The 18,249-nt window shown below is 44.0% G+C and overlaps 1 protein-coding gene across 2 annotated transcripts in view; it reads left to right on the forward strand.

Annotated features, from left to right (window-relative positions):
* The window catches only part of LOC139104779 (neurotrimin), a 35,141-nt gene extending 16,931 nt beyond the window's left edge, over positions 1-18,210 (forward strand). Inside the window, exons 1-10 of one of the 2 annotated variants that reach the window (XM_070660485.1) lie at positions 10,736-10,954; positions 12,076-12,162; positions 12,817-13,032; positions 13,277-13,398; positions 13,694-13,835; positions 14,622-14,719; positions 15,700-16,002; positions 16,698-16,893; positions 17,059-17,118; positions 17,253-18,210. In XM_070660485.1, coding sequence (XP_070516586.1) covers positions 10,915-10,954; positions 12,076-12,162; positions 12,817-13,032; positions 13,277-13,398; positions 13,694-13,835; positions 14,622-14,719; positions 15,700-16,002; positions 16,698-16,893; positions 17,059-17,118; positions 17,253-17,386 — 1,398 coding nt within the window. In that variant the 5' untranslated portion in view covers positions 10,736-10,914 and the 3' untranslated portion in view covers positions 17,387-18,210. Of the gene's footprint in view, positions 1-10,735; positions 10,955-12,075; positions 12,163-12,816; positions 13,033-13,276; positions 13,399-13,693; positions 13,836-14,621; positions 14,720-15,699; positions 16,003-16,697; positions 16,894-17,058; positions 17,119-17,252 lie in introns of those variants that run through there. The other variant, XM_070660486.1, reaches the window with a different exon arrangement.
* Positions 18,211-18,249: the final 39 nt, after the last annotated feature.

The following is an 18,249-nucleotide window of genomic DNA, read 5'->3' on the forward strand; positions in this document are numbered from 1 at the left end:
TAGTTATTGGCGCTGATTCCGAAATACAATGCGAAAGTGGGCCGAAACTTTTTTTTTTTTTTTTTTTTCGACGAACCTTTGTTTTCGTAAAATTGAGTTTGAAAATCTGAAAATTAGGGCACCCGTTTTCCGTTTCCAGCTTGTGCAATTTTCAACGGAGCAAATTTCCAAGTTGACGAATTTGTTTTAATAATGACCCTCCCGCTGTTTTCTTCTTTTTTGAAATATAAAATGCATATGAATATTTCTAAAGGTATTTTTATACGTTCAATTATTTAGAAAATCACAATGCAATAGTGACGCGCCAAGGAAATAACTTTTTAGTGGTTCCGTTTCGGCGGTTTTTTTTTATTCACGTAAAGAAAAGACAAGCAGATGCGTCGGGAAAAAAGAGCTGGGAAGAAATAAATTGTTTTGGACCGTATGCCGTCGAGGAATAATTGCGTTAAAGTAACACAGAGTAGATATGCAGCGGTACGAGAAGACACGAGGAAAGTTGCCCCGTTTTGACATACTCCATCGTATGCATTACGGCCGCAATGCACTTTTAGCCGAGAAACATATACAATTCCGTTGCGCCGATGCGCCCGCGGTGCCGCGTTTCGTCGGAGCCACTTTGCACGGAGACGTTCAAGTACCTCGTATGCCGTAAAAGCTATACCGTCATAACGCAATTTCGATGCATTAATTGACGTTGCATCTCGACGACGACAACGACGACGACATCGCACGTCAGTGATACTTTCGCCATCCGCAATGCACGTACCACCGTCGTCTTCCTATATCTCGCCCCTTCGACGAACTTCCGGCAACGTTATTACCCTTTAAAGTTTTAGAGCCTGAAAATTCCAAGGATTCGCATAATTTCTGCAGCACGCGACGTTAGAGCGACTTCTCCGCGTATGACTAAAAGTCTTTCAACTTCGATTCCCCCCTCTGAAGACCCGCTTACCGTTCCTTCCGGCTCCCGCTTGGGCTTCGGTTGTATTGGAAGGGAAATTCAATTTCAAAAGCCTGCTCGAAAGACTAATCGGCGCCCGTCGATGGAATCCGATTAGGGATGCACAATTCCACAAAATCGCGGTAATGCTTTTATGTATTTTGATGACACGTTGACACAATAATATTTTCAATTACGCGATATTGTGATGAATGGCGGGGGCGCATAATGCGCTGTTTGCCGGGGCGAATTTATATATATATATATACGTATGTAACCCACACGTGGACTTTTGTGCAAAACGGGAATTGAGTTGCGACTCTATAAATGTCACGCATCAGCTTGCATCTATGCGCGTTGCACTCGACGCCGTACACGCGTCCCGTGAATTACGAGCGCGTGCACGCGACGGTACACTCATATTGTATAATTATACAAATTGACAACAATCTGGATGCAGTTATGCATCGGGAGTCGCCGTCATCGTTCGCGATAACACGATTGTCGGCTTCCTCGCCCGAGTATTCGATCGGCCTGATATTATTGGATCGCACTAACGTCGAATAAAATATTGTAAGTGTCGCGCGGATATAGATTCCCGCTTTTCTCTCGCGATCCGACCGAAGATAGCACGGCGTGGTTGATAAGAACTCCCTGGCCGAGTCGTCGTTAACCGATCTTGTTTGCTAAACCGCTTTCCCGCCTCTTTGTCGGCTATTCTTTACCTTCGTGCTGTACTTTTCCCCGTTTTCTCCAAAGGAGTACCTCCCGAGAATATTTCCATTATCATTTAGAAAGTTTGAAAGAACATCATCTCATCGCTCAAACGACTTACATGCACCATAGATCATTTTCTGCTACCGATAATTGAGACTCGGTGCCACCGAGATATAAATCTCGCTCCGAACTTTCGCTCTATCGAGCCGTTTAAATCTGAACCGTTTATGAACATTATCTCTTTCTAAACTAATTAATTATACAATACGCTAGGTTTTATTTTTTTATTTTTATTTTTATTTTTTTTTTTTTCTTTTTTGCTTTATCATGACTTTTAATGCTCGAGTTCATCCTCACTTGCTCTCATTTTATTTTTATCCTTAATTACTTCTACCCGGCGCCACTACTTCATTGTAATCTTTTTCTTTTTACTTCGGTTTATTACCTCATCGTAGCTCGTACTTTTCGGGGTGATATTTCTTGAAAAAGAATACCGTTCTAAAACACGTTTGATAAAGTATCTATTTCTCTACATGCATCCCCTATTCTGCCTACGACACCCGACGTGACTTCACTTTTTATTTACTCCCCGTCTTCCTCCACCCTTTCCCTCCCCCGTCATCTCGCACTTGTTCGTTCGCCTATACTGTTTCCACCCCCGTCGGATCTGTACCGTTTTACCCGTTCCTTCATGTGACTGACCTTAGGGTGTGACCGCACCATCGATTACCTTAAGAAATTAAATTTAAGGCTTGATCGGTGGGATATCTCACGATTGAATTTTAAAAAGCTTGCGGGACAGATTGCGGCCGGCCTCGTGTGAATTTTCTCGCTGAAATTTGCCCGCGTTTTCGGAGAGGGCGAATAGTTAACGCGATACGCGTAACGTACGCGTTCGCGGGTCGGCGCGAGAAAAGCGGATGAAGGGGATTTTGCGGGAATACGGTCGACATTGACGAGGCAATCCTCGGACAAAGCGCGGCGCGTAGTGGACAACAAAGCGTCACGAGGGCAGGGAGGGCTCGGTACGATAATGGTCGCGAAGTAGTCCGGACGGCGAAAGTTATATTTTCAAAGTTCGATCGAGTTCCGCCCGGTTGCCGCTGAGCGGCAAATACGATCGAAATTTTCCCGTATAAAATTGGAAACTTTCTCGGAGTCCGGAGCTCCGCGAATTATTCCGCTCCGGATACGGCGCGGTGGTTATCAGGTACGATCGATAGCGCCTTCTCAAATAGCTTCCTGACAATGGCACCTAGGGTACGATCGCTGGACGATTCAATTTGCCGAGGCGTCCCATGAAAGAATCATCCAAGAGCGATGTATAAGAACAGGGGGGATTCCGCTGAATGGCCGCGGATAATGCGCCCGGGATATATCCGGTGATTTCCCTTTGGAGATGGGATTAGTTATCAGAACGGCGAGGCCGCTTATTTTCCGATACAACTTGCGAGTGGGCTAATTACGGCGAGTAAGCGCTCCGCGGAGTGAGACTTTAAACTTTTCGATACCGCGGCGATAATTCTATTTCCTTTCTTTATTTTCTCGCTCCCGTTTCCCTCGCGGTATTACCTAGCCGCGACGGAGGCACGTTAGTCCACCCACCGCGGCTCGCGTGTTCGTGACAACTCTTAACTGCCTTTTTAACAATCCTGTCGTACAGAAATCGTTAGTCTCTGCGGCGAGACGGCCGGCGGTGCGGCGAGTTCCCGATTCTAAACGGATTACGAACGCGTTGCGCCCCTTCGGTCTCTCGCCCGGAGAATTATAGGCCCGTAAATTCCAGTTTTACGTCGCGGGCTTATCGCGCGGCGTGCATTGCGCAAAGAGACCAACGCGGTTCGGGCTCTCTCTTTTTTTTTTTTTCTCCTCCCCGTCGCCGCGAGGGCGCAACCCCTTTCCTAGGATATTATAACGCGCCCGTCGCTGCACTCCCCGCAATTTATATTCCACCGGGTTTATTATATACACGAACTCGCGCGCGGAGAGATTTGCATATGCATTCGCGACACGCGTAAAGGTGTAATAAAATCTCCGATCAGTCCCCGAGATATTGACGTTCCGTGATAATCGCGAGCAAACGAACGAAAGAGAGAAAGAGAGAGGAAAGGCCGACGTTCAAGTACAAATAATATTCTCAAACGGATTCAAGTGGGGGTGGGTTGCCAGGGATGCGCTCGGTGTAATCGTTATTATTACAGTTTCCAAAGCTGTACGAAAGTATCGGTTTACGGATTACGTGTACATAGCCGCTGGCGGATTGCATTATGCTATTTCATTGCGATGACACTGTAGCGGTGCACGTAGTTTCAGGAAGTGTCATTAACATGCGGTGTACAAGCGACGTGGCGAAGATATTCACTGACATATCTCCACGGTTATCTTACTTCTCGCCGCGCGTGACGTTATGTATATACAATACATATATACGCGTATCTACCTCTGTACTGCGTCATTACCGTTCTATTTTCATTTCCCGTTTCGTTAATTAAAAATGAAGAGTTCTCTTGTCCTGCAATATCCTAAATCTGCACAAATAAATGTTGACGTTCCCGATTATTGGACGAGATCTAATAATAATTTTGCGAGCCGCGCGCGCTCGTCCGTGTTCTACGTGCATGCCGCCACTTGCTTTTAGGATTATTAAATCTGTATGGTATCTTTCATAACGGATCGCGATGGTTACTACTTCTGTTTTACGCCGCTGATTAATTTAAGTTATTTTGCATTTTCTAAAACTGTCCCTCTCGCCAGGCTGACCGGGGGTGAGGGGAGGGAAGAGGGGGCTGAACGAAAGCGCGGACAGTAGGCCAGGCCTCAAAATATATTAAACCGATTATCCGGTATTAATTACCATACGCGAACGTTCAAATTGCGTCCGGGTGAACAGGGGTGGTTATCGACCATTCCTGCTACATGCCACAAATTATCTCATTGGCCGTATTATGGCCTTGGCCGCAGACTCTGCCCGTGTTACTTTCGCACTCCGCAATCTGAACTCTGATGCTGAAACAATATTGATACGCGCGAAACCGCAGGACAGGACGGGACCGATCTCTTATTTGAATCAGCTACCTCGGGCCATTTGCGAGAATTGAGAAACAAGACCCTAGCCACTCCCGAAGGGGGAAGTTTAATCTATTTTATACACTCGCGTTCGTGCGTGCAATTGATCCGTATCGAGCGAAAGAGATATACGTGAAACAAATACATGAATACAAATTTATAAATACCCTTCGCGTAGAGAGAGAATTAATTGCGGAATTCTATTAATCTAATCCGCGTTAACCTACAGCTTTATCCACGAAAGATATGACTATTTGCCGGCATTTATGAGACCTCCGCAACTTGAATGGTACGTGGCCGAGATTGTCCAAAGAAATTCGGCTGTGGTGAAGTCAACGTCACGCGGGACAATAAGCCAGTTGCTCGGCTTTCTTCAGGTTTTTCATCTCTATGCGGCTTAATGCGTTGTACGAAAAGTTATACGCCAAATATTATATTTAATATTCATTTTAATGGGTACTTAAAAAAACCACATGCGCGCTACGCGTCCTATTTTTTAAGAGAGCCCAATCACAAACTACGGAAAAAAAATCATGCGACTTACCAATCTGCATGAGCTTCAGCGGAGTTGTAGATTTCTGCCGGTGACTGTAACATAAAATGCAAAATATTAATGTAGAAATGCTGGTATATCAATTCATAAAGTTAATAAAAAAAATAATTTTTTTTTTAATTAAAGATTTTATTTTAAAAATGTATATTCACCTAAAAGTTGCTCCGCCGATGCATGATGCCCTTCCCGGGCCTGCTCCTCCTCTCAGATGGGACGTGTCGAGTCATCCTTCCGCGCACTGGACACTCACGAACGCGCCCGATTAATTATTTATCGCGAGAATTAATTTTTTTATTCAACACTTTCGCGCGACGGTCCACGACACTCCCGTTAAAAAATTTTAATATAAAAGAAGAACGCCCGATGACTTTGCGCAACTCCCGAAGCGACCGACGAACCGGCTGCGGTTCGTATTTATTATAACAGTTTCGGCGTGCGGCACTTTTCGATGGAGTGTTGGCAAGATGATCTGTAACAAATAAATGAAAAAAATTAATTTGTAGTGATCTCAATAATTATTTAGAAAAAAAAAAATAAGACGCGCCTCTGATTTTTTAATTTAATACCATAAAATTAAGTTAAAACGGTAAAGATAAAAGAAATTGATCCTTACCAGTGGGTTGTTTCTCCGATACCCGATACCTTTCCTAGATCCTCCTTCTCCTCTCAGCACTGGCCAGTCTGACGGGAATGTCTGGTTCGTGCTCCTTCGCCGAATGTCTTCCTCTGGATTAATCTGAAACAAAAGAGTTATATTTTATTAGCAAAATTGACGAAAACTAAACGTGCTGCGTTACAAGTAATTACAACTATTTTAACAGCTAATTTACGCGTTATACCAATTTTTTAAGATTACAGATAAGATATGCCGAGTCTATAATATCCGTCGATTATTCAATCACTTTAACTTTACGTAATCAACCTAAGGAAATTAATATATTTATATAATATTAATTAACATTCGATAATAAAATTTCAAGGAAAGGAGCGTTTTTTACTACTTCGCTTATTTGTTGCGGTAAGGTAATTTATTGTATAAACGCATCTTGAAAAATCCAACGCGCCCTGTCCTCGACATCGCTAGATTTCATTCGCCGGAAGCGCACGTGCTTCCTCAAAGAAAGTCCCATTACAGTAAACGGGGAACTTCTTTTTTTTTTCTTTTTCTTTTTCTTTCTTTCTTTCTTTCTTTTTTTCTTTTCACCACTTGACAGAGAACGCGCAAGTATAATGCATTCGTTCTTAAATTCAGTAAGAACGAGCGATTGTTACGGATCAATCAGATTGACCTAGTTTCGCGAACGGAAGGAAAAACCATGTATATCGCTCGTGGATAATGAGATTCGTCGTAATGAGAAAATAGAATCTCTGTTAAGGGAAAATCGTTCTTCTGGGGAGGGAAAACGCGAGTGGCTGCGCGAGGAATCGATGGTAAGCAACCGCGGATTACGGTTGAACGGCCGCCGGAAATGAGGCAGAAGTTGTAGCGAGAGAATTTCGTGGTTCTCCGAAAGAGCCAAACTGTTTTCCGCGTGTGCAATTGTTATGGCGCACGGTAATTGGATTTCGCCACCAGCAATACGCGAGTTCTATCCCGGAGGAAAATATGACTTTGGAAATAAAATCGTGGGGCTGACCTGATAAAACGCTATCTACATTTATCGGTGCCTTCGCCGTCAGCCTCGTCTCGGAGGCCCGAATAAACGGGAAATCGACCGTAATCATTCGCGATTAATAAAAAGAAAAAAAAATATATATATATATATTCCGTCGAATAAACAAAGAAATAAACAAACGGTGCGAAATAAATGGAAATAAATGATTCAGAGATACACGTTTCGTAATTACAGGCGTTCATTATGCATTCTCTCGCCGTGCAGATGCTCCCGTTTGTTTTTCCTTCGCGAGAAGCGATTTGAAAAGAAAATATCGAAGCATAATTCGCTCATGCGTGCTGTTATTGGCACAGTTGGAGGTAACGAGCGAGTTTTAATGAAACTAATGAAACGCAATCACTCTGCAACACTGCTGATACAACGCAGAGTTGGTCAGCGTTTGGGGGCTATTTCGCGGGCCGTTTAATCAGTCCGCCGTGGTGTGTATAACGCAATTTACAATGCGGTGTTGTGCTGCTCTAATTATTCCGAACTGCCATAGTGCGGCTTGAAACAACGTGCGATAAAATCGCTCGCCATTGAAATGCGCCGAGGCACAAGGGCGAGAATAATTATATCGCTTAAGTTCATTTTTTTTCTTTCTTTTTTTTTTTCTCCTCTCGCTGTTTTCACGCGGATTCGCGCGCGACGCGCCGTCGCCAAATCGAATTGAGTCGAAGAGAAGAGACGCAAAGGAATTTTTAGCGGCTGGCGTCAAGCGGGAATGCTTGATTTCGTAAGCGAGCGCACGCAGCAAAGGCAACCCAAACTGGCTTTCACGCAAACACAAAGGACCCAACTTAATAATTTGAGGCATTAGCCCCGCTAAAGCCCCTTCCGTCCGTCTTTGAATCCGCGACCCGTAGACAATCTCCAAGTGTCTGAGCGGACTCCGAAACTAGGGTAAACTCACGGATAACCGTAGCCGTTGGTCGATACCCTTGCCCTTAATCTGCCCCAACGTTTCTCGGAAGATTCGCGCCAGACCGGCTCCCGCGACCGTAAATTATGTCCTAAACTAATCATCATTCTCTCGTACACTCTAAGACCGACTCCCGGCATCAGATGTGCTTCACATTTACGGCAGCGACAGATTTCTTTCCCATCTCGTTAAATAAGCCTCATCTTTCTTATCTCGGGCTGTATTCGATGTCGACGATTGCTTTCAAACATTCTAGGAATGTCTTCGCTCATAAAAATTCAACGATCCGTGTTGTCAAATAGAAATGTAAATATCTTTTTTGAATAATGCAGATGTAATCTCCTTTCTAATTAATAAGACGTCGATTCAATTATATTTTCCTTTAATCTTTCGTGCCAATTAATTTAATCTACTTCTCTAGAAAAAAAAAAATTAGAAGAACGAAGCGGTCAGTGTCACGCCAAGATGACCGACAATTAGCGCGAGAAATAAAATTTTCCAGAGAAATAACTAGCCGCGACCTCACTTCCGTTCGGTGAACACCGCCTTATGAGATCACCGTAAACACAATTTAACCGAGGAGGAAGGCACGGTCATCGAAACGCCGAGACCGGTGCTTCGGTGAATTAGCGCCAATTAAGTGATAACTTTTTAGCCGACGCGCGGCGTGAATACGCGACTCCACGTAATTTTCTTTGTTCGTCTAAGTAGCAGTAAAAAAAAAATTTACTTGTCGGAAATCGCTTTTTTTTAATTTTAATCCCCTCTATCATTATATTATCAGTGATTATTAAATATATAATTTTAAGCGAAGGAAAAAAAAAATTACATTCGTGTCTTTTCAACAATTTTTTTTTCCGTGGACAAAAATTAATAAGTTATTTTATTATCACATCGGAAAACGTGGATATATATCAAGCGTATTCAGAGTGAATAAATGAATGGTACAATGATTTATATATTTTTCCTCGCAAAGGATTTTCGCTCCGGTATAAATCACGAAGAGTTCTGGACGCGATACTCGAAAAGTGTATCGCAGCTTTACGAATACGGTTATAAGAGCGACTCAAGAGTTAGTCCTCGGGGGGAGGGGGATGAGACGAAAAATATATCGGCGATCTATCACGATTCAGAGCTTGCCGAAAGCTCAGCTGTCTTGGCGGATTCCTTCGAAAATCCATTTAAGAGGATCTCCGACGGCGCTTTAATGGATGCATCAGATAATTGAGAACCGCTTTCGAGCACCTTCTTCTCGACTTGGATTAAGTATATTCACATAGATTCGCACAAATACAACGGACGCGCGGCTCGAAGAGGATTACTTTTCCCTCGAGCGGCACCTTCGCGTCCTATAGGACTTCGGTCTTAGAGTTCGAGCGGCTTGGACATCCTCGAACCGACGACGTACGGCACGAGGTGTCGTCTACACATTTTTCCGAGCATTTAATTAGTCGCGTGAGACGAGATCTGAGACAAGACTTTAAAGAACGTGCCAAACGAAATAGTCAGCACGTGTACAAGTACAATGACTCCCTTTTTTTTTTTTTTAGACAATTAACCAAACGAAGTAAAATCTAACACGGTACTCTGAGGCCCTTGATCGAATGTAAAGCATTAAAATCCTTCGTGTTCAATCTAACGATTATTTATCGTGATACGTTTTATTTATTATGTATTACCTGTGCCACATCTAGACATGCGCTGTACAATTATTTATGGCACATCCGGCGGGCCGTAAGCTCACCTCTTTTCATTCACAAATGAGGACAGTCAGAGCTGTGATCGAGTGAATCTGGCGTGTAGACGGATCATGAAAAGATCGGCTCGTGAGTTTATGCATAAAGGTTTTACAGCGCCGCATAAAGTATTCAGATTTTTGAATTGTAGATACCCGTCGACGGATGTCGAGGGAAGCAAAAAAAAAAAAAAAAAAGAAAAGTTAAAACCCGGCGATAAAGCGTTAACCGTTTATTGCTACTTCCGCCTCGAGGGTAAACGGCTCGCCCGGGAAATAAATCAGTAATAATAGATGAGAACGCGCAATTTTTTTTTTAATCCTGCCGGGGAAAAATGAAGGTCTGTATGCGTCGTGACGTCGATTACACGGTTAAAAAATGCATTAGATTGTGATGGTGGAAATAATTAAAGCGACAAAAGCGGGGAGGAGAGAAAAAAAAAGAGGGAACCGGGGTTAGCAGCAACGGTGTCGGGGACCCTTGCTTTAGCCTCTTTTTATCCATTTATAATATATATTTGTAAAAGATGGGACGCGAAGGAAGCTGTCGCAATGATCTCTAAGAGGCGTTGAAGCGGCGAATCGCTTATTGGATTAACGGTCTAATGGGTAACTCCGGCGAATGGGTCTATACACGGTGTGTGACCGTGCGTAAATTGAACAAATTATAGAAGAATGCCTTCGGCGTTCGTGGGTGGACACCCTATGCCCCTATAGCTCCGGCGGCTTTGCAACAGAAGACGGTGGTTCTCATATCTCACGCTCTCGTTCGGGAAGAAGCGGTCCAGTCCGACGTGAACCACCACCTGACACCGCGTAAAATTATATTCCGATCGTTTCCCTGAAAGTATTCCCCGACGAAATCGATTTATCTCAGCTCCGCGAATAGCGGTCCGTATTCTGGAACGGAGAGCAGCTCCACCGCCATTGATTTTGCGCCGGTAACAATTAGCTTATTGTCGGCTGCAACGCTCATAAATATTTTAATTAACTCGCCCAAAGGTGGAAACGTAATTTAATGAGAAAGGTCGGCCCGACACGCGGCTCGGCATTGAGTACCGTCTGACTCGTGCAATGGACAAATGGTCATAATTACGCGCGATGATACGCGTGCGTGTGCGTGTCGGTGCGTGAGCGTGTGTTTAAGATCGCGCGGAAGACGAATCGCATCTTAAAGCGAGATCAGTGCCTTGCGGAGGACCGAGAGAGTCACGTGCACGACGAGGGAGCGTTTTCTCGGTGCGATTTCGATACGAGGTTTTTTGTTTTTTTTTTCTTTTCCACGCGGACGGTTTCGGGGTAACGCGCGTGTAACTGCCTCGAGAGATGGGACCCCTCGTTTGGATACTTTACGTCTGCATGACAGGTATCGTATTAATTAATTACGCCGATAATTATACAATCGGAACTAAAGGTAGGAAACGCCGTGTCGTTTTCAAGAAAAGAAGCCGACACCAAAAAATTGTTGAACTTTTCGAAATCATCCGAATCACGTTATTATTTTCGGGATGTTTCGCTGTTCTCGCGCGTTTTGCGGGCACTCGTGGAATTAAATTGGAAAACGATGAAGAAGAAAAAAAAAAAAAAAAACTGGAACGGCTCATCGTCTCTTTAGCTATCTTGCGCTCGGAGGAATAATTCCGTTGACGTTTTCGAGGTGTTAAAAATACGCTTTCGGAGTTTCGGAATTAGCGGATTAAGCGGGAGGGAAATGAATTGCGCGGCATTATAGAGATCCCAGAGAGAGAGAGACGAGGAAATATTCATTTCTTTAAAAGCTCCCTTCGCGCGAAGCCGCGGGCACTTACGCGAATGATTGATTCAATTTTTACCTTATTGTTTTCCTACTTTAGATAATCGTTGCGATAACGAAGAACACATTCGCGCAACCCAGTTCTCTCGTAGATCGAAACAGAGCGGAGGTTAATCGGACTGAAATATCTCCTTACGGGCGTAATTGTAGCCGTATTTCCGTATGTGGATCGATTTTTTTGAGAGGGAAACCAAGGGGGGGTGGTCGCGAGAGGGAGGAATAGGGACGCCGCACGTTTTCGCTTTGCCTCTTCGTGCCCTAGCCCATGTCGCACGCAACTTTGGCAATCGATTCGCGCGCTCTGACCCCCCTCGACGTGCTTGTACGCGAGCGAGTGCGTGTGCGAGGGCATAATTGCGCTGCAAGTTTCGCTTTCGCAAGGCTAGCCAGGGTGCAACGTCGGCGATCGATCCGCAAGGAAAGAAATGGATCTCCCGCTGCACGCTCAGGGGCCGCGGAAATAAGTTTCCGCGCGGTCACTGCGCGCGTGCGGGATAACAGATGGGTCCGTGGAGATTGGATTTTTCGCGTCGCATGAGAACGGAGCGGGATGAGCTGGGAATGACTTCGCAGCGCACGATCGCTCTCGTGCGATACGTCGTTAAATGACAATTTAGTTGTCATTACGTTATTATTCGTATTATAGGTACAATGTGAATTTCTGTACGTTGCAGGCATCCACGCCGCGACAAGCCACGACCATTCGATGACGATCAAGATCCACGAGAACGAGACGGTTTTGCTGCCCTGCTACGTGGAAGGTAAAAGCCGTACTCTCGTCAATCGGTCAAGCGTGCCTCTCCGCTCGGCCCGAAAATGATTAATCGCCCGCTTCCCGTCCTCGCGCGATTTCGTCAAGTACCTAAAGCGCGTGTACACCGGCGCGGAATTGCCGCCATTTACGAGACTGCCTGAACGCTCAGAACCGAAACCGCAATCCCCGACCCACGCGATAACAAACGGCGAGGTGTCTTTTGAAACGTCGTTATTCCTACCTACGCGGGCGTGCAGAATTAGGATAAAGTGGCACGTGGAAAGGGTTGTATTACCGTGCAGCTGCACCGCGTGCTGTGCTTTTGTATCGCCGGCAGTCGTTATAAATGAGTCGTCATGAGTCTTGTTAAAGCCCCCCGGCTTCATTAAGGCAAACCGTTGCTATTTATGTATATTTGCGTACTTTTTTCTTGCTTTCTCCGTTCTTTCGCACAGTCAAATGATGCCCGCGCCATGTTTTTATTAAAAAAAATTTTTTTTTTAAAGGAAAGGGAAACGGAAAGCCTCCACCGAGGTTCGTTTCCTCGGTTCCTTGTTAGGTGCTACGTGTGTCGGGTTCGAATGTCGGTCTTTAGGCTTCTAACGCGGGAAGGGGATTTGCTCAAGTGTACAGAAAAAGGTTGTTATTTCTGCTCGCGTAGACGTGCAAACGAGGGTGAGATGGTGGCGAGAGGAAGTGCTCCTGGCCGACAGCTTCGAGCAAGAGCGACCCACGCCCGAAGGAATCGTCCTCTATGGCAACGGCAGCCTGCGGCTGCTTCATCTGCAGCGGGAGGACAGCGGGGAGTATGTGTGCCAGGCGATCCGACCGTCTCCCTGGGGACACGTCACGCAAGTACACGAAATCGAAGTGATGTGTGAGTACTCTGCGTATATATATATATATATATATATATATATATATATATATATATATATATCTTTTGCGATAAGCATCCCCCGCATAACGTCCCGAGGGGTGATCTGTCTCTCGTACACCGAGACAGATCGACGCGTCGAAAGGAATCGCGAGTCTTTTACTCCCGCGAATCTGAAACTGAGAGTCGGCTGCTCGTGGGTGTACAAGGGTGAAATTTTATGTCGCGCTTCATTCCGCTTTAGATCCACCCAGCGTGGAGACGGTGCCGGCGTCCGGCGAGCTGGAGGTCAATCTTGGAGAGAGGGTGGAAATGCAATGCGTGACGAAGGGTGTACCGGCCCCCGTCATAAGTTGGAGGACGAAGGTAATCGATATTCCTGGGCTATTCGATATACCATTGCCTATGCGAACGATATTACACGATCCGCGTCAAAGTGCGATTGATGGGAAACTGCCGACGGCGAAGAAGGGGGGAGGGAGAGGACGAAAGTAGATGGAGAAAAAAAGGGGAGGGAAAAAAAAAAGAGAGAACACGGATGTCCGTTTGCGAGATTTTTCCTGGCCGGACAATAAGTCAATTAAAATTGAAGTGGTGCGTTGTCGCGGATGGTAAAGGCTTGTCGTCGTCTTTCTCGTTTACTTCTTCTTCTTTTTTTTAGGACGGAGAAATCCCATTATTGGATGCCCGGCCACAATTGAGATTTCACGCTGACAACCGGAATCTTTCCGGCAGGTACACCTGCGTCGCCAATAACGGAATCGGCGATCCCGCGGAGGCGTACGTGGACCTACGTATCAAATGTGAGTTCATCCTCCGTACGATACGCGTCTAATCTCGCTACGGTTGCCCGCATGTGTACTCGATTATTAATCGCGTTACCGTAGCTGCTTTACGGAGTCGTTTCGGGAACAGCCGCGATTAATTGAGTTTAATTACCGACCACCCGTGCCGAAACGAGCATGCAAATCGCGCCGTATCCTCCGCGTCACGGAGCAGCACACAATTAAGAAATTGCCGGGAGATTGCTCCTTTAGTGTTCCAATCAAACGCATGAGCGAGTCAATTATGCCGATTGCACGGTCGCCACGAGTGTTTTGCAGATGTTAATCAGCCCAGCCATCCTCTTGCCGCTCGCGATACCTAAACGACGACACGAAACGAGTTCTACGTGCGTTTCAGAAGTGCGGCTTTAAAGGGCGTAAACAACGCGATCGCGTGTGTATGGGTGTACTTTAATGTCTGATTAAATACCTAAGGGTGACTTCGAAACTAAACTCCGGTAAACTCCTTAACTTATCAAACGGCGCCCGTTCTATTTTCTTAACGGATAGAATTATCAACTTCTTGCTCGGCACACAAGAAAAAGGATTAAATCAGAAACAACGAATTACATAACTTGCGACTTTACTTTCGCGATTCCGCCGGTTGAGTTAATCGCCGAGCGAGTTTGTCGGTGCTTGACCGAGATCGCTCTAAGTAAACCGATTAACGCGAGCGAGTATTGATCAAAATCGTGATTCTTTTGCGATCTTTTAATGTTAATTAATTTACGCAAAAAAAAATTATTAAAAAAAAATAATTTACAGATAAGCCGGACATCTACGTAAAGAAACCATGGGTGCACGCGTATCCGGGGATACGAGTACAGCTGGATTGCACGGTGACTGCCTGGCCCGAGGCGAAGGTGAGGCTGCCATTCTCTAAGACTGTCAAGGGTGCGTGATTACGCGTTAATTAACGGTTCGAGCAATAATTAACGGCGGAACTTGCGAAGAACGAGCGCGACTCGCCCCGGCGTGACTCCCAATCAGACTTTTAATTACATCGTAAATACGCGAGCGCCGAGCACGGTCGTGCAAACGTGTCCCTTTAACCAGAGATTTAAGAGCCGCGTTTTCACGGAAAAAAAGAAAAAAATTAAGCGAGTCAAAAAATGAACGGGGCAAAATTTATTTCCGCAAGAATAAAGAACCTTATTTCTCTTTTCGTCCCTTCTTTTCCCGCCCGCTTTCTGGTTTCTCGAGGTCAATACAAAATTGTGTCCACGGGATTACTTGGTCGAATAATCTCCGCACCCTTATTAATCGCGAAACAACGTGAAGCGCTTTGAATAATGAAAGAGGGATCCGGCGCGGCTTCTCCCGGCGTACGTAGTAAAAATAAATTTCCACGCCACCGAAACTAACGTACGATTAAAAATTTTCTCTCCCTTATGTCACGCGGGAACGAGGCAGCCGATGCAGCGGCGATCGATCAGCCAGGTGTCGACGTCCAATACAAATACGAAATATTTTTCCGCCGTTACGGCAACTCGTCTTTTAGATTTCAACGAGTTCTTCACGCTCGGTAACTAAATGAAACCACCCCTCCTATCTGCCAAGCAATTTCTCACCGTGATCCCTTAAAGCCAGTCGCACGTGACAAATCGATTCGCAGAGAACGTGACTTACCGTACCTATTTTTTTTCTTCTTTTTTTTTTTTTACTTTCTTACGAAAGAAAAAGGAAGCGAGCGAGTTGAGGGAGAATTGTGTTACCGCGGGCACTTGGCAATCGATCCGAGATAACGTTACCGATCTCGCGTAACGAGAAGATGTAAGAATTAACGATTCAACAAATTAAAGAAATTTTTTCCTCGTCTAAATATATATTTTTTTTTTTTTAGGTTGAATGGTACTTCAACAATGAGACGTTGAAGTACTCGTCGCGGATAGTGAAACATAACGCCGGGAATGATCACAGTCTATTGATAAGGCACGTGAAGACAAGTGATTTCGGTTCTTACCTTTGCAGAGCGTCGAACTCTTTGGGAATCACCGAGAAAATCGTCGATCTGAAAGGGACCGCGAATCCAGCGGTCTTCAAAAAGGAGTCGCGCAGCACATCCGGCATGTCGTACAATTTTATCTGGGAGGTCGACAGCTACAGTCCCATCATCGAGTATCAGTTCTGGTTTCGTAAATATAGGGTGAGAATGATTCGACCGTATTTGCCGATCGATAGGCAGTAACACCCCACGGCTTTCTACCACGCGAAATCTCGGGGAAAATCGGCGTAAACTAAATCGATGCTTCGTCTCGTTTCGCTTCTCGTGAACCAAACGTCAAGATCCAGTTCGCAGTTTCGTGCGTTGCTCGCGTTACGATTCTGATAGCTGCTGCGCATGCAAGGGTCGCAGGAATAATTGAACAAAAGGCAATGCCCGACGGCTTATTACTAGAATTTTCAGTCATAAAATGTACTTTTTACTCTAACCGGTACGTGAATTTGCAATGAGGCGAGAAATAGATACCGAGGAAGCAGAACGAAATGCAGAATATTGAAATAACAAAATATTTGTTACATTTTCTGTCTCGTGCAAACTCAACGAAGACGGAAAACTACTTTATCAGTCAATATTTTCTTTTCCTGTATCTCTTAGAAGGTAATTTATTTCCTTCGTCTTACCGTGCATTTCAAGTTAATCTTGAAATAATTTATAAGAAATGTTAAGAATGTAATAAATTTTGATAAGAACCAGAAGTTGTATGTAAAAATAATGTAATAAGTAATTTAACCGTTGTGCAATCTTTAAAACACAGAAATTATTATCTTGTTCTTACTGCTTAAATCATGATAAATTGTTTGCCATAATATATATATATTTTTTTTTACTTACTATAGAGAGGTACTGGAGGCGATTGGCACAAATTGTATATTCCTGCTGGTGGCAATGACATCGTCAGTCCGGTGCACGTTGGCTCCTTCAATCTGACAGGGCTGGACGCGGCGACCCATTACGAAGCGGTCGTTTTGTCCAGAAATCGTTACGGATGGAGCCACCCTTCAGAGATACTACGCTTTCACACCGAAGGTGCTCGTAAGTAATAAAGATAAGTCGTTCACATATATATATATCCGCCGTTTCTAGCTCTCGTGGCTTCTCTTTCACGCTCGCGACATAGCGATTGCGAGGAGATAGTCCGTGAGAGGAAATTCGGGATCGCATGTGATAGTATATTGCGTCCTATTTTGCACGTTGCAGCTGTCGATTCCAGTGAAAATTCCGAAATGGATGGTGATCAAGACCAGGTCAAAATAGGAGGTAAATACCAGCGTTTCAAATACTTTGTAAATTTTTAAAATACGGATAGATAAATTAAGAAAAAATAAAATAGATTTTAAGACACGATAATTAATAATTATTGAAAGTCAATAATTCACGCTTCTTCGTTGTAGTTGTACAACTTTCATTCGGCTCGCAGTATTATTACCCATCGGATGCAAATGGATCGACACATTATCGAGTACAAGCCTTGCCGTTGGTACTAAGTATCCTGTGTACCTTAATCATGACACACAACAGGTTTTAATTAATGTTGTATAAAATGTAGATAAGAATACAAAACAGACTGTTGTAATTTATACGTATACGATACTATTGTTAAAACATTACCATCGTTAGTCATGTTTGAGTTAATTAATCATTTTCATTAACGAAACTACTGTAGCATTATTTGTTGTACGTTATGGATCATCTCATTCTCAAAAATTATACTTAAAAATTAATATAAATTTGTTTTATAAATTTAATCTTGAAATTTACAATTATGCGAATGACATAAGTAAGGCGGTATAAAATAAACATTAATAAATATGCCTGCGAATATCGTCGGTAAATTGTACAGTTCAGTAAAGCCTGCTTTTCCACTTGGAAAGATGCTGGTATCGTCAGTCGAGAGTAACTACAAAACTTCGCTTTCCGCAGAATCGGTCTTTCTGCGAAAGCTACATTATCGGCCAACATCTTTCCACAAATAATTTTGTTTTTCGAAATTTATTGATGTTCGTTGTTTGTAAGATCGCTCATATTAAAAAAATGTACCAAACCAGAGAGAGAGCAAGATAGTGCTCACTGACATGTAAATAAGAATTATCTTATAGACTTTGCGTTTGATTAAATAAATGCATAAAGATTAAAGTGGCAGCAAGCTTTAAAAAGTTCCTTCATATGTTTATTAATACCTGGAATAATAAAGATTGACTACTGATACTTTACTATACTTTACTTTACCCTTTCCATTTCTTTCACTAAATTGAGCGAGTTTTTTCAACGTGTTACAAAGCTATTTCATCATTGATGGACAGGACATCGTAAGGAGTTATAATGAAACGAATTTAATTTAAATGTTGTACAGCCAGTGAGAAAAAAATAAGTGTAATAATTCTGATGTTA

This window comes from Cardiocondyla obscurior, linkage group LG08 (assembly GCF_019399895.1).
Source record: "Cardiocondyla obscurior isolate alpha-2009 linkage group LG08, Cobs3.1, whole genome shotgun sequence".
NCBI lineage: Eukaryota > Metazoa > Arthropoda > Insecta > Hymenoptera > Formicidae > Cardiocondyla > Cardiocondyla obscurior.